This window comes from Agelaius tricolor, unplaced genomic scaffold (assembly GCF_023055355.1).
Source record: "Agelaius tricolor isolate 1412-34295 unplaced genomic scaffold, bAgeTri1.0.p SCAF_6, whole genome shotgun sequence".
Classification (NCBI taxonomy): domain Eukaryota; kingdom Metazoa; phylum Chordata; class Aves; order Passeriformes; family Icteridae; genus Agelaius; species Agelaius tricolor.
The window spans coordinates 27,751,733-27,774,095 of NW_027269266.1; the positions used below are offsets into that span (position 1 = coordinate 27,751,733).

Below are 22,363 nucleotides of genomic sequence, written 5' to 3' on the forward strand. Positions count from 1 at the left end.
CAGGACTTAATCATCATAAGAATTTCCCTGTGGTGTGGATAAAAGAGTACATTTTTCTAACTTATTAAGTGAGTTCATACTTGCTGAAGTGGTGAAAAAACTTTTACTTTGTCTGTTGCAGGTTTTAGAAATTAATTTTATTAATTAATGCTGGATTTATTAATGAAAACTGTTACAATTTTTATTAGTTGTGTGAGAAGGATTGCTTGATTAGAGTAACTGCTATATAATATGTGTCTGCATATCTACAGCTGTATATGTTCCTCAGTTTTATTTTAACTGTTTAGGGTCTTTAGCATGAAAATGAGGAGCAACTGTAGAGCAAGTTTAGCTCCTGGATTTCAAGCAGTCTCAGGAGAATGTGCCAACTCACCAATTGATGAATTTTTAAAGTATGAATCTGTTTTATACAAGCCTCTTAACAAGAGTGGGAGTGGAATTCGGTAAACTTTAAAGTAATTCTTTTTTTTTTCTTTTGATGAATTTTGTAGCTGCAAGTTAGTATTTAGCAAGCTTAGACATTTTTTTGTTTGTATGGAAAATACAAACCCATTGTGGAGTGTAGTGCCAGGTTCTGTACTGCCCTGACATCTGCTTGAGTACTGAGCAGTAAATTGGGAGTAAAGCTTCTATTGCTGAGCCTCTCCCATCTTCTGCTGAAGAGTGGAGTCTGTGAAAGGAGTGAGCTGTCACTTCCATATCTCTTGCTTGCTTTCCTGCTGACAATTTGTGTAAATCCTGGAGGATGTTGGGCTGCAAGATACAAGTTTGGCTGGTGGTTTGGGTTTTCTTTTGGAGGCTATTGCCTTCCTACCCACATCTGTCCTTAAGATCTTTTGCTCCACTGAAACCACTTCTGCTTTATGACTGCTTTAGCTGCCATTTCAAAATTGGGCATTGGCTTTGAGCCCAGGTGCTGCACCTTTCAAAATGGAGAATATATGTAATAGTTCAAGGTCTTAAGTGATTTCAAGGTTTTACAGCTATCTGACACCTGGGAGGCAGGCTGCACTCTGATTCAATCAAATGTGCTGTGCACGTTTATATGCTTCCACCCTGAATTTACAACCTTCAGCCACCACTTTTGTACTGTTGTTGGTTTCTTATTGATTAAAAAAAAAAAGTTTTTCATTACATTCACTTTTGTAAATTTTAAGCTATTATCCAGGCATCTGTTGTGGTAGCAACAGCACTTTAAAATCTTATTTTCAGGAGCTGATGCCATTCTTAATTGTTGTATAGATCACTGGGTTGGTTTTGCTCAAAGATGCTGTTTCTTAATGAAGGATCCTGGGCCATTGCTTGAGGCAGTGCCTTATAAAGCCAGACCCTCACTTGAGCAGATTAAAGCACAGTACATTTAAAGCTAAGTATAGAAGAGGCATATCCTGTGTTCCTAGTAATTAACTATTCAAGTGTCTCTTCTGTTGCACCTTTAGTCATTAAATCTGCCACAAGTTGGGAGTCCTGCTTTAACTGCTTTTTTTTAAATCTTTTTTCCAGCTGTCTTATAGGACATATATTTTCTTCACAGGCAGCAGCTAAAATCCATAGTCAAGCTTCAGGTGCATGCAAGTGTTTTTGCAGCTTAAAAATACACTGCATCCAAGGAAAGAAGTCTGGTATTAGAAATTCAGTGTATGCATTTCTGTCTTTCACAGAAACTGTGAAACTGTACCAGTATGCTGGGTTGAAGGCTTTTGTGTGTTGCTTAAGGAAGTGGGCACGGTGACCCCAGCCTGACAGCATGTTTGTGCTCTGGAAGAGCTGTGAAAAGTGGAGTTCTTACCTGCTCTGTGCCTTGCTTGACATTTTCTTTGCAAACCTTTTGGGGTCCTCTTGCTATCTCTTAAAATGAACGTTTTTAGAATAAGGTGTAAGGTGTCCAGGCAAAACATAAAAACAAATCAAAAATACCCAGGTGAATGTTATAGATCATTCTCTTTACAAATAACTGAAGGACAGAAAGACAAAGCAGATAAGTATGTCAGATCTAGCCAGTCACTGGCTAGAGGCTGGGCTGTTGCTCATCCCTGTAGATTGCTAGATTATCTGCCTAATTAACTTATAAAGCACCTCCTGTTCCTCTAACACTGAGCTGTCTCATCAGGGGAAAGAGCCTTTTGAGCTCTGCTGTGAAGGCACTCCTGGATCCTGCAGCACTTTGAAAGGTCCCATGATACCGTGGTTGGCCATGTTTAACTCTTTGCAGATGAGCAGAACATTTTTCCAGAGGATGTTAAGTATTGCAGTTGTTCTGAAATGCTCCTTGGTCTGTTACAACTGCAGCTTTAAATCTCAGTGATGAGTGTGAATCTCAGTTGAACTGCTTGTTGTGTGTTTGTGGTTTTGTGACTTACAGGAAGCAAACCTTGACTCTAAACTGTACTGGCTATTTCCAGTTCATGTGTCTGCATGCAGAATTTTTGACTGTGGATTAGTGGTAAACCTAGACTAGAAGGAAGTGATTTGCCAAGTAAAACATTTGAAATGCTGCAAAAGTGGCCAGCTAGGGATGGTGCCACTACAAGTCTGGTGAATGGGAACACATTGTATAGCTGGAGCATTGTTAAGAGAGTTAAATGAACTTTCAGGGGTAGAGAAAACACTACTTGGATAGTAACGTGTGATTGATGGCTTTCTCAGCCATGGAGCTTGAATTTCTTTTCATTTGTGGTAGGAAGCATGTTGGCAAATCTGTGTACTTCTAAAGTAGACCTGCGGAGTCCACAATGAAGAAATACAAATAATACAGATTTCTGTAAAACTAAAGTTAATAGAAGGACATGCTCAAGGTCTTGCATGAGAAGGCTTAATTCTGGACAAGCAACTCATATGTAACAGTGCCCTAATGGCCTGCAGAGTGTGAAGTAGGTGGCCTCTAAGTGTCAGGGCTGGCAGGTGCTGTGGGCAGGACAGGGTGATGGCCTGTGGTGATTCCTAGTTCTGCAAAGCTTCCTTTTAATTGCTGCTGTTTGCATTCAGCTCTTGGTTTAGCTGCTCTTTGCATAAGCTAAGTTTTGTGCGATGAAACTGATTGTATCCAAAGCTTAAAAATAGTTTTGTTTTCTTTAGATAAAATGACATTAATATTTTATCACTTCCCGATTTTTTTGACATTGTGTGTTGAAATTTGTTGTAAAGGTCTGAAGTAATACATTAATATATTATCACTTCCCAATTTTGTTGACATTGTGTGTTAAGATTTGCTGTAAAGATCTGAAGTAATACAAGCTCAGTATTTTTTACTGTTGTATGATGTGCCATGTAGGTCCTTAACTCTGTATTTATGCTCAAAGTTGATGGGGCGAGGGATTTGTTTATCTTCTATTATTTTTACAACACCCACATGCTTTTCAGAACTGAAAGTTGCTAAGATACAGTGATGCTTGTAAGAAATGTTTGATTGGAATTTGATGGTTAAAGCACTGTCTTTATGGTTAGACCACAAAATCTTGTCTTGAGCTGGACAGTGCATAACCCTGGGCATGCATCTGCCCGGTGACCATGCCAGAGGGTGAGACCTGTGCCATGCTGAGCCTCACCAGGATGGTTCCCAGTCTTCTGCCTTAGTGGCTTCTGTGCCCCCAGCATCCCCATGGGCTGCATGGGCAGTGGTTGTGTACCCCTGCCCCAGCAGTAAGGGCAGTGACTCCATCACCTTCCCAGTCAGTTTTGAATCTTCACAGTTTTTTACAGAGATGCCAACAGCCAGGTTTTAAGAAAAACACATCTTATTGAAGTTATCCTTGGATTGTAGTGCTCTTCATCTTAAAGATAACGTGAATTACTCTTGGAAAACGTGTTAATAATTTTCTTTACCTGTCATATGTTGGGATTTTGCTACACTGAGTCTTTATTTTGCCTTTAGTTTAAATTGTTTCTGTAAATGATAGAGTATAAATATTTTTCCCTTTCTTTCTTTCTCCAGAAATTTTATGAATAAGAATCAGAAGCCGGTGCTAACAGGCCAGCGGTTCAAAACTAGGAAGAGGGGTAGGTTGCATTACAATTTTTGCTTTACTTTCTTCTTTGTTAAAATGACTAGAAACAGAGCTGGTGGAATGGTTGAAAGTTCAGCTAAAGGATTTTTCTCCCCTTCTTTTCAGCCATGTTAAAATTGAAGGTGTTACTTTTAACTAAGCTCTATGAATTATATTATTTTCACTGTCTACCCTAGGACTTGATATAAATTTGAGTTTATGAGATATGAAGTCTTGTGGAGGCTTCATTTAAAGATTAGATGCTAAGGAATTTATAATATATTTGCATATGATAAAGAAAACTTGTTAGATGTTTGGTTTGGGTGTTTCTTAAAATGTCCTTTTCAACTAAGAAAGCAAAATATGAGCTTTTATTTAAAGGTTGTGTAAAGAAAACTACCTGGGCTTTTTTGGTTTGATTTTCATTTTTACTTCATTGACTCAGATTAATGCCATGTCTGTAAGTGAACCTTTCTTATCTAAAAAGGAATTTTCTCATCTTCCTTCTCCATGAGATGGTCAGATCATCTCACTGGCCCTGTTTTCAGGTCAGAAGGAGGTCAGGAACTTCCTCTTTCACAAATATTTATTTCTCCTGTGTTAGTGTAGGTTTTTTTTTATTGTTTAAATAAAACAATTGTGTGAGTCCCAATTTACTCATTGTGATACTGATTTTCTGTAAACATGACCAACACTTTAAGTACAGCAGAGCAACCATTTTTAAAGAAAGCTGAGTGGTGCTGATTGTACCATCCAGGTATCTGGCACAGCAGATACCATCCTAACATGCTTGCTTATACCATACTCAGAATTCATTTGTTGCAGTTTGGGTGGCTGGGATGAATGCCCAACAGTCTGAGGCAGAGTGACAAAATACATGTAATTGTTTATTTTATTCCCTTCCTGCTCTCCCACCAAAAAAACAAGTCTGGTTTGTGAAAATAAGGATTAGATTTTTTGGTGGTATAATAGTAGATTATTACAGCAGACAAGTGGGGTTCCTGTCTGTCATGAAACAGACTTTTTCCATCTCGTCTTTCCTGTTTCTGATCAAAAGCTAACATGTCTTAAAAGCTTATCTAAATGTCTTGTGACAGAAAATGTAAATATGAGCATTTCTTAGTGTGAATGAGAGAAACAAAAAGAGTTGGTAAACTTTCTCAGAAAATTTCAAATTCTGTCACAACTCTGTAGAGCTGAATGATGAGTGTCTAGAGATCTAGGATGATCATGAAGCCTAGGTAGGAATTGTAAAATAGTTTGGTTTCAGTCATGTTAAAAGGCAGTGCCAGCTTTCTCTCATCTTTCCTCCCTTGCACCCAGCACTTCTTCAATTTGTTTCACTAGTACAGTCTCTTAAATGCAAAATGTCTTTCCTATGGTGCATATGCAATGTTTGTAAGGATAACTAATTAAAAAAGAAACCAGTATTGTCTGTAATTAAATATCATGGTGCTCCAGTAATTAGTGGGATTAACTTCCTATCAGCACGGTCGAGAGCATTATGCAGTAGGAGCTGTGCACTGCAGTAACTCCCAACCATATAGATGTAGCCAGAGGAGTGGAATTAGCAACCCCTAAAGAAATCTGTCTGTCAGATCAGCCAGTAGAAGCACTCAGATATGCACACTGCTTGATTGATCCCATGTATTTTTCAGTCTAGGTCAGTCAGTTGTGGTAAATACATTATTTGATAAACTTGTCTTAGAAAATATTCTCTCTCTCAGAGACTTTCACCTTATGTTTTCCACTGAGTTTGGCATAATCTGTCATAGTACAGCTTTGGTCTTTAGCTGCTATTTAATATAAGCAATAATTAGAATAAATAAAGATACTTGATTTGCAATTCTGTGCCTACACCTTGGATTTCTGTTTACAGTGATTAGAAGTAGCCCTAGATAACTCACTGATTACATGGAAGAAAGAAAAGACATGAGGGGAGGTCTGAAAGATTGGTTGGAGTGTTTCTTTTGAGAGAGGTTACTTAAATGGGATTGTGGATATTTAGTGGCTTTAATATAGAAATTTTAACATGCAAACACTTTCTGTACTCAAAGCATAAAATCTCTTCTTCAAAAGTAGTGTCATCCTGGTTGCCTTAATATTTTAATAGCCTGCTTAGAAATGTATAGATACTTGGTTCTTTCTAGAGGCAGAGTGTTTGAGGAAAAGAAATGGCTTCCAAGTATGTTTATTCCCTTAGATTTTCAAATATTTTTGTATCACAGCAGTGCCACAGGTTGTTAGGTCTTTGGCTTAAGACTAGATTATACTATTGGGTTTTTTTTTATGCTGAGTTTCAGTATACCAGAGTCCCAAAATGTCACCCAGGCAGGACAGAGTGCAGCAGCTGTGGTTTGACCATGACATTTTGGTTTTTGGAGACTGTACTGTGGCATGTATCAGTAGGGGTCTGAAACATGCACATGCTGGGGACAGTGAGCTGCTTGTTTTTACCCATTTGTGTCCCATGGTACTCCTTTGTCCCTTCTGCAGATCCCTGGAGCACTGTCATCTCAGCAAGGTGTGACACTGCAGTCAGGCATCTAATAAAATTAATGCATATGTGAGCTCTTACTACTGGTCAGCTAGCTGCAGCTAATCTCAGGTTGTGAAAAACTTCTGAGCTTTCAGAGAGCAAAAAAGAATAATACAATGTTTTTCGATTTAAAGTTTGAAAGTTTGCTTAGTGTGTAAAATATCTTTGAGAGAGAGCCATGGAGGAGGTTGTAAATCTCTTTCTAGTTATATTGATTAACCAAATGAAAGAAATAAGCCTTGCATGCAGTATATATAGTGACAGACATTCAAATCACTTTAAAAAGATTTGAAGGAAGAAAAATTATGCTGTTAAGGGAAGAACCTTCCAAGGGAAGGAGGCATCTCACAGTTCCTATCAATCTAGGCAAATAAAATAGTTTGGTCAGTTCTTGGTATAATCTCTGTACCTGTTGAATATTCCTTTTTCAGTGAGGGTCAGCAGTAGTTGGTGTCTGGCCAGTACTTGTGTTTATGGAGCTATATTTGTGGAGATAAGAAAATTATCTAATAAAAAGTCAATATTAACACCTTTATGTTACCTTCTTTGGCCTCTCTTCTTACTTCATGTTATCTTTTTTCTTCCACAGAATTACAGTTGTGGGCCTTCTGTTGAAGTGATAAAATTAATTAAGGACAGAACTATGAACATACTTGGTGATTTTCTTAGAAGCAAAAGATAGGAAATAAGGATCTAGGAACATGCTGAAAATGAAAAGCTGTGTATAGCACTGCTGCAGTGGATATTGTGTGCATCACATCTGCAAGCCACACCTGCCTCTGCCAGCCCATGATTGGATCTGTGCTTGTTTAGTAATTGTGCACTTGACAGCTCAACAGACTGTCACCACTTGTTGGTGATGGCTTCTTACTCACCCTCTTGTAATACATCAGCATATTCCTCTTCAGTACATTAGTTTGGTAGGGAAATGTTTCAATAAAATTATAAATCATTTTTCATGCAATGAATTTACCTCCTGTTCCTGGGTAAATTTTTAGATTGTGATAGACAAGAAAATAATAGGGTAATTATTACTACAGATAAGAGGAAGACTTCTGGGGCAGGGAAAGAATCTCTTTTAAATAGCTAAGAAATATTAATCATGGTATTTGTGTTTGTACTGAGCACTGTGTACCCATGATACCAAGCCTATAATACCTTCTAGTTTAGATGAGAACATCTTAAATTTTTACATAAAATACATTTTAAAAAGTAAAACAGGATTTTTTTTCAGCTCTTAAAACAAAGGTCTGTCTTCTTGCTGGTTGGTGTGTCATCAAGCATTTTTAAATTCTTTTTACTCTTCAAATAATACATACTTACTTGGCAATCCCAAAGAGAATAATTGCACTCAGATGCTTGTTTATGGGTGGAACTGTGTTTCTTGTGCACAAGTAAAACTGCCTGAAGTACACATACTGGAGTACTTATTTCAGTAAAAGACTGGTTTGTTTCTTGCTTGGTTGGCTGCTTTGTTCTTTGGTTTGGGTTGGGTTTTGTACTTCAAATTGGAGGAGAGCTGCAACTGAGTGTTTGGTAACAGGTCTGGTGGCTTGGAAGGGATTCCAGTAGCATGCTTCTCTCTGGGCATTTTTTCCTTGGAGCAAAGGCAGATACTTCAATTCTCTTCTCAACCTCCTGGTTTGTCCCTGATGGCTGTGCCCTGCAGATAGGAGAGGTGGTTCTTCAAAACACAGACTCCAGGGTTTCATCACAGCCCAAGTCAAGATAACATGGTTGAGAGCCTGAACATCTCCAAGGTCTGGTGTGAAGTAAAAGCCTGGGAAGAAGTCATTTGCAGTCCAGAGAAGGGGCATTATTGAGTAGTGAGTGTATTGGGTGCTGAGAGCGTGGTGGTGGAGAATCTAGGTTGGCCCTGTGTTTGTGCGCATCACTTCAGGGGGAGCCAGAGTTGGGAGAAGATGTTGCTTGAGCATATGTATGGGTGTCCATGGAGTTGTCTCAGTTTTGGTCTGAGGTCAGATTTGGGGGATGGAGAAGCAATCCATGTGGAGATGGGTGGTAGACTCAGTCATGAAAAGCTCAGGAAAAAAGGGGATCCTACAGTCTTCCAGTGCTTAGTGCTTGAGAGACAGCCCTTGAACTGCAGCTGGCTCCTTGAAAGGACAAGTGGACTAATCCACTGAGCTTCCCAGTGGCTGGGACACTGAGTGGAAGGGACTGCTTTATGCCTTCCAGGTACAATTGCTGTGGAAGAAGGGGATGCATTGGAAGTGGAAGAGAATGTGCGAGTGAGGTACTGAAAGTGCAAGAATGAGTGCTCCCCAGGTACATGCAGCAGAGGAGAGAGAACTTTGCTGTATGAGAAATAGAAAGCTATCAAAAGTAGGAATTGTCTGTGAAACAGTTATTCAATTGCCATGAAAGTACCATGGCAGGAAGGAAGAGATTAGGGAAGAGAGGCTGTTAAAAAGCAAGGTCTCTTGTTTAAGGCCTGGGATGAAAAGCTGCACTATGAGTAGCAGGGAACAGAAGCCTACAGCCAGAGGATGCATAAAGGCCAGAACCTCTCACAAAAAGTCTGCAAGAGTTGCAGCTGGCATATTTCAGACTGCTTTAGCATATGTTTAGACAGAAATTTAATCAATCCTCAATTATCTTAGTAAGTAAAAATCTGTGGATTGATCCTCTGGATATTTTCTCAAGAACTTGTATCAGTGTTTGTGTCAGCAGGTGATAACAACCCTGGGTATGAGTGCACAGAACAGCTTGCAATTTTGTTTCTGAAGTTCAAGTTATTTTAACAGTAACAGGCATTTCATTTGTGCCCTTTTATAAAGGCAGGGCAGGTTTTCTTAAGAAGCTTCAAGTGGCCACAGTAAGCTGTTTACTGCGTGGGCAAAAAGGCAGCAGGAGGTATGGGTAAATCTACATAAGAGTTATCTGGAGGTTGCAGTTGTTTCTGTTGTGACTAATGACCTTGACACAGGGACTTCGGGGGTCAGGCTGTGCCTTAATTGAATTCAGCAAGGGACAGCTGTGGAAAAAGCAATGTGAGTGCTGTGTTCATAGTGCTACTTAGGTCTGTGAATATAAAGGATAGATAAATTCTTGATTGCATTGTGTTGCCTTAAATGTTTATTCAAAAACTAGTTTTATTAATAACTCAGTCTCCTGTTTTTCCTGAAGACTCTTTTTGAAAACATTTTAGTTATGTGACCATAGTTATTAGAAGAAAAATAGCAAGAGATGAAAAGTGAAGTGTTCATACATTGAGATTATGTACTCATACCTTGGCATTCCCATTATTCTGCTTTCAGAACAAGAGGAGAGTGTGAAGTTTGAAAACAATAGTTGCTTTTCCTTTATTTATGTTCCCAGATGTTTATGTGTGTTTTGGTGTTGGGAGATGATGAGGAGAGGGGAAGCAAGGGTAAACACTACAGAATTTCTAGAAATTGTACAAGCCAAACAAACTTCTGGTGTGTTGACCAGAATGAGAAGAGTATTTTAGGTGCCATGGTCCTTTCAATTGCTGACTGATACAGGATGTTAACAAGTTTTGAAACTGACACTCTCTCTCTCTCTCCTTCTCCTTCTTTCTCTCTGTTTCAGATGAAAAGGAGAAATTTGAACCCACAGTCTTCAGGGATACAATTGTCCAAGGCCTCAATGAAGCTGGGAATGATCTGGAGGCTATAGCCAAGTTTCTGGATGCAGCAGGCTCCCGACTTGATTATCGCCGCTATGCTGACACACTCTTTGATATTTTGGTAGCTGGCAGCATGTTAGGTAACCTGCAGAATATCTGACAGAGAATGTTGATGATCAGCCTTGCTTGCTTCTTTTGAGATGCTGTCTTCCTCTACAGTGGAAATTATAGCCTGTATTACAATTTCAGTGCTTGCATCTCATATCATAGCACTGTTTGTTGTTTGTCGTGCAGTAATACCTCGGTATTTTCTGGATACTGCTCTGAGAAGCCTTCTGTCTGAGCTAAACCAGCATATAATTGCAACAGCAAAGAGAATGAGACATGCTAACTAGGGGAAACAGAAGGATTTATTAGCATGAAAAGGTGCACTCCAGGTTAAGAGCTGCTGCAAATCTTGCTTTGTAGATGGTGCAACAAAAGGTAGCTCAGAGAAGTGAAGGATAATGAGGTGTGCTTTGTGGATGTTCATGGGACTTTTCTACCAGGTATCAGTGGCAGCTTCTGGCAAAAACATACTTTTCACTTTCCTCTTTATTTTGAGTAAGTTGTCTCCTTTTACTGGTCACATTGCTTTGACTCCTGCTTCCTGCTCTTTGGTATGTAAGAAGAAAATATGTTTTTGTAAGATTTAGGTAGTGCAGGAAACAGCAGCTATATACTTAGGAAATACCTAGGAAAAAACTCTTGACAAAATAGGCCAGTGTTTTGAATGTTTACATGAGCTTGGTAAGCATTAGAGGGACTTAGCAGGATATTCCAAGTACTCAGATTGCTAACACAGTACTAATACTTCTCTCTTTGGGAAGGATTTACATTATTGTGGTGTTTAAAGAATTAAAATAATGTGTAAGGGTTATGCTCCAACCCATAGCTGTTTGATCACTGTGTTCTCACGACCAGCTGAGATTCCTTAGGGTGAGCTGAGTCACTCAGTTCTGTGAGGACTGTGTGTTCTACAGTGCAGCATATCAGCCAGGTGTTCCTTCTGTCAGGTGCCACCACGTCTTAGCAAAGTTTGGTCTGTCTCTGTTTCTCCCTCTCCCTGCTAACTGTTAGTGTGGCCTTTTGCCTCTGTGATATTAACATAAGACTTACTAGACTTATTAAATCTTACATTCTTTAAAGTAAGAAATGATTCCTTGCCTTTTTTTTTTCTCCTTTCTCACAGCTCCTGGAGGAACACGCATAGACGACAATGACAAGACCAAGATGACCAACCACTGTGTATTTTTTGCAGATGAAGATCATGATGCCATCCGAAATTATGCTCAGGTCAGTAAAGGCAGAGCTGATTACTGTTTTCCATTTATGTGTCAAAAGGGATTAGAGTGGAACATCTGCAGGCTGTCTCGGCTGCACTAGGCTAGCTACAGACCAGTTGAAAATCCCGTTAATCATTAATCTGCCCTAACACAGACATTTTAGGTAAGAAAATAGGATGTTTGAGATAATCTGATCACAGCTGGCAATGCTTTCTTTACAAAAAGCAGTCTTGCTTATCACAGTCTACCATGGGTTGAGTCTATTTCTAGATATCACCCTTACTAATTTTGTTGACCTTTTCTGTGTGCAGACTGAAATATTTATATGACCATATTTAAAGAAACACATGCACTGTATCATAAATTCAGCTTTTATAAGCAATGGTGGGGCCAGCAGGATCAGGGCAGTGTACATCTCCCTGTACTCAGCACTGGTGAGGCCACACCTCCAATCCTGTGTTCAGTTTTGGGGCCCTCACTACAAGAAAGACATTGAGGTGCTGGAGAGTGTCCAGAGAAGGGCAGCAGAGCTGGAGAAGGTCTGGACCACAAGCCCTGTGAAGAGCAGCTGAGGGAGCTGGGTGTGTTTAGCCTGGAGGAAAGGAGGCTCAGTGGAAGCCTTATTACTCTCTACAATTCCCTGAAAGGAGGCTGTGACCAGGTGGGGGTCCGTCTCTTCTCCCACGTAACAAGTGACAGGATGAGAGGAAATGGCCTCAAGTTGTGCCAGGTGAGGTTTAGATGAATATTAGGAAAAATTTATTCACTGAAAGAGTTGTCAAACATGGTATTAGACTGCCTAGGGAAATGGTGGAGTCACTAGTCTCAGAGATATTTAAGAGATCTGTAGACATGGTAGCCTAAGGCCATGGTTTAGTGGCACTAGGCACTGCTGGGATAACAGTTGGACTCTGTGGTCTTAAAGGTTTTTTTCAACCTAAACAATTCTATGAAGTGCATGAATGACAAAAAATATAAAGCTCACGCCTCCAACCTTTAGTTGCATAACTTGTTAGGAGTTTGGCATATATTCCAAGAGCTTTCATTTCTCCTGCATGTGTGATGTATAATTTCTTCCTGCAGGAATAAGGCTTGCATAAATAGGCCTGTGTGAAATTAATACAAAAAGCCAGTGAACCCTAAAGGATTCTTGAATAGAAACTAACTTTGGACAACTCCTTAATGGAAGGTAGTAATTATATGAGAAATTACAGTAAGAATTCTATGGAAAGTTCAAAGCCACCATGCAATTCTGGATACCAGTAGGATTGCATAAAAATGCAATACCCTTGCAACTCCCCTATGTCAAAACTCTTACTGTTAATTAGGTATGTATTTATCTTTTTAAATCACTGGGTATTATTGGAATGCTGGACACAGTGACTAAAAGAATAAAAGCTGCTGTCCCTGCTAAGGTGTTTAGGGTGATAAGTTCCTGGAAAGGTGTATAGCTGATTTAAAGAGTCCTGAGGTCAAAATCTGCATTGGTAAAAAATGTTTGCTTAATAGCAGAAAGCTCCTTTAAAATACATCTAAATAATAATCTAAATCAGTGAAATATACTTATTTTTGGAAAGGGAGTCAACATTTCTTACGTGTCAGCTTTATCATCTCTTGCAAACAGGGTATTCTGCTTCAGGAAGATCTCTGTTATCAGTAAATGCATTGATTCTGTCTTTTGAATTTTAATATTTTAACGATCTTTTGAACAAAAATTGGCAGTGCCAGTCCTCCGAGGAGAAATTTAAAGTGAAAGATTGCATATTGAAAAATGGAAAGGAAGGCTTCACCTCAGGATTTGAAGGAGTGGAATTTTCAATGGATTCTCTGCACTTCAAATCAAAAGCCACCAAAATAAATCAACATTTTGTAATTAATGCCTGAAGAGTTGTGTCCTTTTATTGATCTTGCCATTTTTTTGTGCATAATGAAAAATAGAGCTCTTACTGTATTATGAAAATATAGAGTTAGTCTAAAATAGTATTTAGATCTTTTTTTAATCTAGAAGATACCTAGAAGGTAATTTCTTACTCTGTCTCCCAAGTAGCATGGCTGTTTTTTTATGGATTTAGTTATGGAAATGATTAAAAGTGAAAAGTCTTCAACTCAAAAGACTGAAGTTAGTATTGATATTTTAGCTGATTATTTGCATATGAAGTCATGCTTCTGTCATTTACAGAGACTTAAAAAATACGCAGAATTTTGTTTGGAAATACTAACAAGAATCTTCCTTTTTCATCTTTATCTTATTTTATTACCATTCTGTGTGTCTCTACTTCTCAGCATGGCCACACTTTATTTTCCACTTTTTCTGAGGCAAAATACTACCAGTTAATATGTTTGGATGTATTTTATATTATGAAAACTGAATTGAAGCTTTCTAAACCTAATTTTCCTTCCTCCCCCTTCCAGTGTGGCAATAATGTCATTTGTTCCCCACATAAACCTTTTTACCTGTGACAGTGAGTCATATGCTTTGTGCCTTCGTACAGCAGTGCAAGTGATGATTTGTTTATTTAATTTCTTATCTCTTCCTTATTCACCTTCAATGAACTCTGCACCTGTGCTGCTTCTGATTTCATAGTCTGTGGTCACATGATGGGAAACAAATGGTCAAAACTGGAGAACAAGTGGTTCCAATAACATAATTGTTGTAGAAGCTTTGGCAAATGTTCTTCCTCTTTCTGTGACAGTAGTGTGTTTTGTTGTAAACATTTATGTTAGTTGATTTTCCAAGATATTGCATCTTTTGAAGATGCCCAGCACCCTTACTCCATCAGCTGAGAGCTTCCCCAGGGTTGCATTATTGGAGGAAGGGTGCAGTTACCCTCCTCCTCCTCCTTCTCTCCCTTGCCTTTATCTATGGATAGAGTGAAAAGCAGAGAAGGAGAAAAAAATTTGAAAAACGTGAAAATATTCAAACTGCAATAAATCCTCCCATTCAAGCATTGCTCTATGAAGCAAGAATCACAAAATTGAGAGGAGGATGTTTCATGCTCTCCACGTGGCAGACAACACTAGAGAAATCATTCTGCAAGCTGCTTATTTCCCTTCACTTTTTTTGTAAAGAAAGATGGCTGTAATTGTTACACTTTTTAAGTTAATCTGTGTTTATCTCTAGGTCTTCAATAAACTTATCAGGAGATACAAATATCTGGAGAAAGCATTTGAAGATGAAATCAAAAAGGTAATGTTGATGGCAGTCTTTACTGTAATGATAATATTTTTACTATATTTCTAATATAATTGTTTATGTACAAATGTGATGCTGCTCGGTGTTTTATTTAGCTCTACTTGAAAAGAGGATGGAATCTACAGGAGGCAGCTTTACTCTGCAAATTCAGCTCTGTGGGAATACTGCAGGAAGCACTTGATATAGCATATTTCTGAATTAATGAGTCCTTTGGTTGCTGTGACCAAACTCATTTTCTTATTCCAGACTTTTTTGTGCAAAAGTTTGATACACTTTGGAATATACCTCTTAATGAGAAGTGGTATTACTGTCCTGCAAGCAGAACATCTCTCTGTTTTTTTCCAAAAAACAAATGCCAATCTGCTTTGCAGAATGTCTCTTGGTGTATGAATATTAAACCACTCCTGCACTGTGAAATGAATCCTAACCACAAGTTTTTTTGTATTTGAGGCCCCAGATATGTGTAAGAGAAAGTCCTCACCAGTGGCAGAGTGCTCAGGATTTGTCTGTTAGACTGTGGTGGTTATTTGTGGATACTGTTTTGTTTTGTGATGCTGAATTCTAAGGAGACAGGAAAAGCCAGGGTAAAAATGTTTGAAAAACAACATACAGATTTGTCTATTTTGAGTTCCTAGTAACAGATGTAAATATCTTTTCCTAATGGCCTGAATAAGTAATAAACACTGTACTGTTCTGTAACTTAACAGGCATGCTGGTAGTGGCAAAACTTGTCCCATGACGAAAGTGTCATGTTTGTTAAACATAAAAATGTGTTTCCATATTATTTAAACATTAGAAAGGTTGCTGCAAGGGTCAAATGAGGGTACATTTGGAGCTTGGTACCTCACCAGCACTTCTTGTGCCTGAATTAATTTGGCTTTGATTTATACATTCTTGCTCATACAGGAAATTATTTTGACACTTGTGGCCAGCATGCCTATCAACTGATGCTGATTACTCAGTACATCATTCTAAAGACCTAAATTTACCTCTATTCCCACACAAATCTAATGTTCCTGCTGTTAATTACTGTAATCACTGACATGAGAAGCGCTGACTCACAGCATTCAAGTTTCAGAGAGTGCTCAGCATATTAAGTAAATGCCATGTCAATTCAAGCCGCCTCCGCTCGTTTCTGTAACTTGCTTGGCTTTGCATCCTCTTAAGCTTCCAAAAATTCACTTTGCACTCTTAGTGACAAGATGAGACTATGGCACCTCCACTGCTATTGCCTTTAAAACCCTTGAGGACTACTTATAGGTGCCTTTTGCTTACCTTCTCCCTCCCCCTGCTTGTGTGAATCCACAAAGTGGCTGTTTTCTCATTTATGAGGCTGCAGGGTTTTTAACCACTTAATCCTTTAATCCCTGCACGGTGAAATTTGTACAGGACTAGCTGCCCATGGAGGTCCAGAAAATAGATATATTTGCATTTCCAGAAGATGTTTCTGCTAGACCAAAGATGGCTGCAGTTAGTCAGTGGTTTAATACGTAAGAGTGACTCGTTGACATTTTTTTTGTGGGTCATTGTCCCAGCAATGAAAGTGATATTTCTGGCAGACTCATTCGGCAGATAGAGCACTTGGAAAATTAACTCTTCTCATAGAAAAAGGCATGCCAAGAAAACCAAGGCGATACCAGCAGTTTCATGCTAAAGAAGCAGATGCTGTCAGTGGGACTTTTCTTTCAAGAGAGATTATCTTAGATAGCAGTATTTGCACAAGTATTTGCTTTATGTCTTCTAGATCACAACTTTGTCATTAGGACATTATTTTCTACCATCTTTTCCCTTTTTGTCTGCTTCTAGCTTTCAGTTGTTTTATTTCTTAACTGTCTCCCCAAAATTGCCAGTTACTAATTTTTCTAATGGCATCAGCAAACCATATATCTAAAGTTTTACATCTAAATTATTTTGTGCAAGTAATTTCAACAGATGATGTTTAGATGCATTGCTTACTTGCTGTGTTTTGATGTAAGCACCTTAAATTCATATGAGAATGGCCCGATGTACTGGTATAGGCCATGACATTTTGTAATAGTTTCAATAAAATTCTAAGTTCCAAACTTGTGTTCTTCTTTCTCTACATAGGTATTTCCTTGGATGAAGAATCCAGTTATTATCTGTCTATTTAGTATGTTTGCATGTTTAGGCAATTTTCTATATAAACTTACTAATATCAGAATTGAGATAAAGTACAGATTTTTTTTGTCTTAAGAGTGGTAAATGTTACCGAGTCATAGGAGGACGTCTGAAGTGCTGGGAGATGTTTTAGCATCCACTATTTGTGTTCCTAGTTTCCTAATGAAAGAACTGTAAATTAAGCTAGGAATTAGGAAATAAGAGGAGAACAACATTCTAACAACATTCTAAGATTGAATAGGGAGTGAGCAGAAGTGCTTTAAGATAGCCAAATAAAAAGCAAGGCTCAGTCAGCAGGTACCTGTTGCTATATTAGCTGCCTTCTCCATTGCTGACAATTCAGTGCTGTCTGTGGATGTGACAAACTGTCAGCAGCAGACCAGTTCAGATAATGAAGACATAAAAAAACACCATGCTCCCTGTGTGGTAGAGTTCCTTTATTTTCACCATTTAAGATTTCTGGATCACAAGAAATCTTAAAATCACTAAAGTGATTAAAATCTTAAATCACAAGTGCTTCTGATCAGAAGCACTTGTTTTTCTTGTGTGCTTTTTAATGTTGCATGAATGTGTTTACTTGGGCACATCTTCTATACCCAGAAATTGTGCTTAAAAGACTTTTTCTTTAATGACAAAAACAGCATGGAACATCACATGAGACCTGGTCTTGTGCTTATTAGACATTCTGAATTTCTGTTTATATCATTGGGAATTCTTATAGATATCACAGAAATACAAAATAATGAGCCAGAGCTGCCCTTTTTATGCCTGGAATGAGTTTGTTTCTAAGGAAAGCAGTAATGTCTGTGCTTAGCTAGCAGCAGGGAAGCATTAGCTTGGAGAATGTTCTGTGGGTGGTTGGGAACTATTCTGAAGTTTCTTGGATGTTTTGTGACTTCCCTACTGAGGTTTGTAATTGTGATGCTAAAAGAAAAGTGCTTAAAATAATCAGCAATGAAAATCTGAAGTAACAGCTTTGAACTGAAATTTAGGTTCTGTTTCATGGTTTTTAAAATGGGTTTATGAAAGATTTGGGTTTTTCTATCACCCAGTCTGCCCCTAAACTGTGTTTCACAACTGCTGGAAAGTACAGAATAGTATCCTTAAGCAGCAGAAAAGGACAAGTCTACGTTTGAGCAGCTTTTGAAAAATATTAGTAAAACAAAAATTAGGCAAGTAGCACCAACAATACTTTAAGTAGCAAGGGGTGTATAGAAGATAAAAGTTCTGTTTAAAACAGAATTTTACATGTTCATGATCTACACATTACTGATAAAAGGATGGAGGTTGGAGCTCAGAAGTATACCAAACCTGGTCTGTTACATTAAAGGGGTCAGTGTGACCATTTTCTAATCAAAATCCTCATCTATTGGTTATTTAGAAGCAAAAGAAAAAAGATTTAAGTGGGGTACAGAGAAATCTGAAGCTGTTTCCTCTTTATTAACAGTCTCAGTACTTCCAGGAAAGAGGTCTCATTTTGATTTTTTTTTTTTTTTTTCTTGTGCAAATCTCATTTTAGTACAGTATTATTGATAAAGCTTTTATAAAGAAAGCTTTAAATCTACAGGCTTCCAGTTTCCACTAGGATTATATTGAAATTCTGTAAGAATTTTCTGTTTTCCATTAAATGTGGCCCTGGAGTTCCTTTGCCTACACCATTAGTTAGTTGCTGCATTCGGAAATACAGCACACCATTTGTTTCTCAGGCATATATTTAGAAATAGTAACTCCATTCTTCTGCATCCCAAATTTTCTTGCATTTTGTGGTTGAGCCACAGTTTGCTGAAATAAAATTACACCTTGAGATTTGGTAGTTTCATAATTGTTCTTTTAAGCTAAAAGTGTGTGTTGCAGTCATTTGGCTGAAGCCCACTGAAAAAAAAAATTCTGAGTGATTTGTCTCTGGCTGAGTCATTCAGTCCTGTGTAAGCTGTAATTTAAAGCTGATGTTATTATGTAAGTGCTACTGTATGAATGAGGGGTTTTTTTCAGTTCTGTTCACTGATGCAGAGCAGAACTATTCATAAAACATTGCATGAGATTTAATAACTTCGTTAGTTACCTGAATTTTTAAAACGTCATTGCATTCAGAAAGTTTTACATTTGTTGATAAACTGCTTGGATATCTCAGAGAAGATCTCTCACTGTCCATGGTAACAAACAAGTTCAGGGACATGTGTCATATTCTGTCCCTTTGTATGGGTAGAATCTGATAATTAAGAAATACCCTAATGTGGAAACCTGGTGAGAATTTTCTATCAAAACAAACTGTTTTGCTTTAATTGCATTTGTTCCTCATGTAGAAAAGAAAAAAGGGTGTCCTGACAGCAGAAGGTCAGGACATCCTTTTGGAAGGGTGCCATTTGTTCTTCCTTGTGAAGAAAAAAATGAGTATTCTTTTTAACTGCAGAAAATTGTATCTGCAGTACTTTTTTTTTTCCCCCCTTCTTCTGTGGTGATGGTAAATTGTAAGCTAGCATCTGATGGAATCAGCAGCTTTTTGCATTGAATGAAGATGTCCTTCATTGTCTCACCTCTTTTTTCCCATCACCCATATTGTGGTAACTAGCAACACATTAAGAAAACATTATTGTTAACAGTAATGCCATTGACAAAATCTGATTCTGCATGGCTTTTTTTTCTGCTATAAAGGAAAAAGGGCATAATGTACTTCATCAATGTACTCTCAAGGCAGTAATTTTAACGTATGAAATTAAGATTTTAAAAATAGACTTAGTTGCCAGTTTTAGAATTAAAAGGTGTATATATAGCTCAGATCTTCCAAGATGATGAGATTTGTAATTTTTTCTCAAGCTATTTGTTTTCTCTTGTAATTAGTACCGGGAATGGCAGGGACTTAAATCAGCCTGTGTTCCTGTCTGTCCTTTGTCAGCTTTATCAATAGTGTCTGAACTTGAAATATATTTCTTATTTTAGCCAGTAAAAAAATCTGTTGTAATTGTGCTGTGCTCCCTAAAAGAAAACCAGGAAATTTTCCCATCCTTTTATTGTTTCCATGAGCAATAGTTTTTGAAAGCTAGAAAACAAATTGTAACTCTGTATGGCTTAGCTGGAAGTCTGAAAATGGGAATAGGCAGGCTCCAGTCTGTGACCCTGTAATTGCTGTGTGTCTCAAGCCTGTGACAAGTACTTTTGTCTTTACACATGCATACATATATTTGGAGAAGACAGGTGTTTTATACCTAAGGCTGTTTTATACCTATCCTTCACAGAATCATAGAATGGCTTAGGCTGGACCTTAAAGAATCATGGAATGGCTTTGGACCTTAAAGACCATCTAGCTCCACACTAGATGGGCCAAACTGCTATGGGCAAGGACATGTTTTACTAGACCAGGTTGCTCAGAGCTCTGTCCAACCTGGCCTTGAACACTCCCAGGGATGGAGGAGCATCTACAACTTCTCTGGCAACCTATCCCAAAACCTTGCCACCCTCACAGGAAAGATTTCTTTGTAATATCTAATCTATACCAGCTTTCTTTCAGTTTGAAGCTATCCCCCCTTCTCCTGTAAGTACCTGCTCTTGTAAATAGTCTTTCTACATCTTTTTTGTAGGCTCCCTTCAGGTACTGTCTTGTGTTCTTGGAGAAAGTGAAATTACAAGGGATCAGTGAAATGACACTGTCGTGCTTCTGGGTAGATTTTGATGTGATTGCTGTGATTTGTATTGAGACTTCTCAAGAAATAAGAAATAAATCTGTTAATTACTGCCTGTTGTCTACCTGTGCCTCAAATATTTTTTTTTTTTTGTCTGGCCCCCAGCTCCTGTTGTTTCTTAAAGCCTTTACTGAGACGGAGCAGACAAAACTGGCAATGCTTTCTGGCATCCTGTTAGCCAATGGGACTCTTCCTGCTACAATTTTAACAAGCCTCTTCACTGACAATATAGTCAAAGAAGGTAATGTTCCATATCTTTCCTTATCTTAGCTTTTTTATAGGAGATGTATATGTTGCAATAAAATGGAAGTTGGAAACTTGTGAATATACAACAGAATCAGAATTTTAAAGCAGAAGCGTATACAGACAGCAGTGCCCAACATACTTTTTGAAATCTTGTAAGAGGCCAATCAGACAGAAAAAAGCCACAAAACAAAAACCCCAGAGGATTTATGGTTTTTTGGAGGTCATACTTGTGTATGCAAAGTTGTAGAATTTATGTGTTATTGTGGTACTATAAAGTTGTGAAGTATAATATCTGTTCCTGAGATAGATCTGGCATTTCTTCAAGTGTTGCTAATATCTTGTGAGTGAGAAGTGGGACAGATCCCATGTAGGCCAATGGGATATTGCAGAAGAAAAATCAATCCCGCATTTTGCCTTCATACTAGTAGTGATCAGTGACTGATAAACTTTCTCATGAATTTGTGTTTATTACATGATGAGTAAGTGAGTTCTCTCAGTCTTAGGGTACAAGGCCTTTTAGAGATTACTTTATTTAAGGATTTTGTTATATATTTATAGGATGTACCTTGGAGACCTGATTTTACAACTGCTTGCTCAACAGTTTCTTTCTCTGACAGTTCTGACTACCTGGCACGATTGCAAATGTACTGGTTGTGTTGAACAGTTTTCATGACCTTTTTTTTTGGTTTTGTTAAAGAGTTATGTATATGCTAGAATGTATTCTAATTTTCATTAAAAAAAATCATTCTAACTTCATGTTCTCATTTGCAGCATGCTAACCATTACATTTGTTTTCTAAATGCTGCAGAAAGAAAAGCCACAGCTGCAGCTTTGCTTTGTCATCACTCATGGCTTTTGAAATCAGAATTAAACTAGGGAAAATCTCAAACAAAAGCACTAATCCATGTGTTTAGGATGATTGTCTGCAATGCATTTAAATGAAAGTCTTCCTAGTTATGGGAAGACAAGAGCCATTGGAAAACCCAAATTTTTAAAAATCATGGAAATTTAGCATTTTAAATTTAGCATTTTAAGAATACAGTTCTTATTTGCATTAGGAACTTAAGTTTCTAGGAGCCCTAAACTTTTGTCAGAGCTTACATATACTTTTAGTTCTTCGTTTATATATACTAAAAATGCATCCATGACAGCATTTGAGGAAAGATTGTTCAGTCAGTATCCTGGGGTAGATATTTTATGCAAGAATAATTGAAGATGCAAAGTTAGTTTAAAAATGGGGATTAAAGCAAGGCAAAACAAGTAGATCATAGATGAATAAAGATTTCTTTGATTTACAAAAAAAAAATGCTGCAGGCAGGTGAGGTTAAAATACACAAGGCAACAGGTGAGCTGAGGGACTTGTTGATCAGCATGGGACTTGTACATTGGCTAAGAAATGGCTGAAAGTGAGATAAGGGTAGATTGTGTGGACAGGAGGTCTGTCAAGTTTGAGTGCAAGTAGCTAATTTATTTTTAGATTACCTTATTTCAGTGTTGTCACTACTTTTACTGTTATATATAGATGGAAAACAAAATATACTTTTGTGGATTGCTGACATACTTGTAGTAGTGACAGAGAAAGGTCTAGGTGGTGGTGGAATCTTGCCAAAGTTAAGTGTACCTTTCTTGTCCCCTGTGCTGGCAAAGT

The 22,363-nt window shown here is 38.0% G+C and overlaps 1 protein-coding gene across 1 annotated transcript in view; it reads left to right on the forward strand.

The window, feature by feature from the left end:
• Positions 1-22,363, forward strand: part of BZW2 (basic leucine zipper and W2 domains 2) — a 56,219-nt gene that overhangs the window by 16,170 nt on the left and 17,686 nt on the right. The window contains exons 2-6 of the mRNA XM_071429118.1: positions 3,932-3,996; positions 10,099-10,275; positions 11,367-11,470; positions 14,582-14,647; positions 20,575-20,710. Of these exons, the coding sequence (XP_071285219.1) occupies positions 3,939-3,996; positions 10,099-10,275; positions 11,367-11,470; positions 14,582-14,647; positions 20,575-20,710 (541 nt within the window). The 5' untranslated portion in view covers positions 3,932-3,938. The remainder of the gene's footprint in view (positions 1-3,931; positions 3,997-10,098; positions 10,276-11,366; positions 11,471-14,581; positions 14,648-20,574; positions 20,711-22,363) is intronic.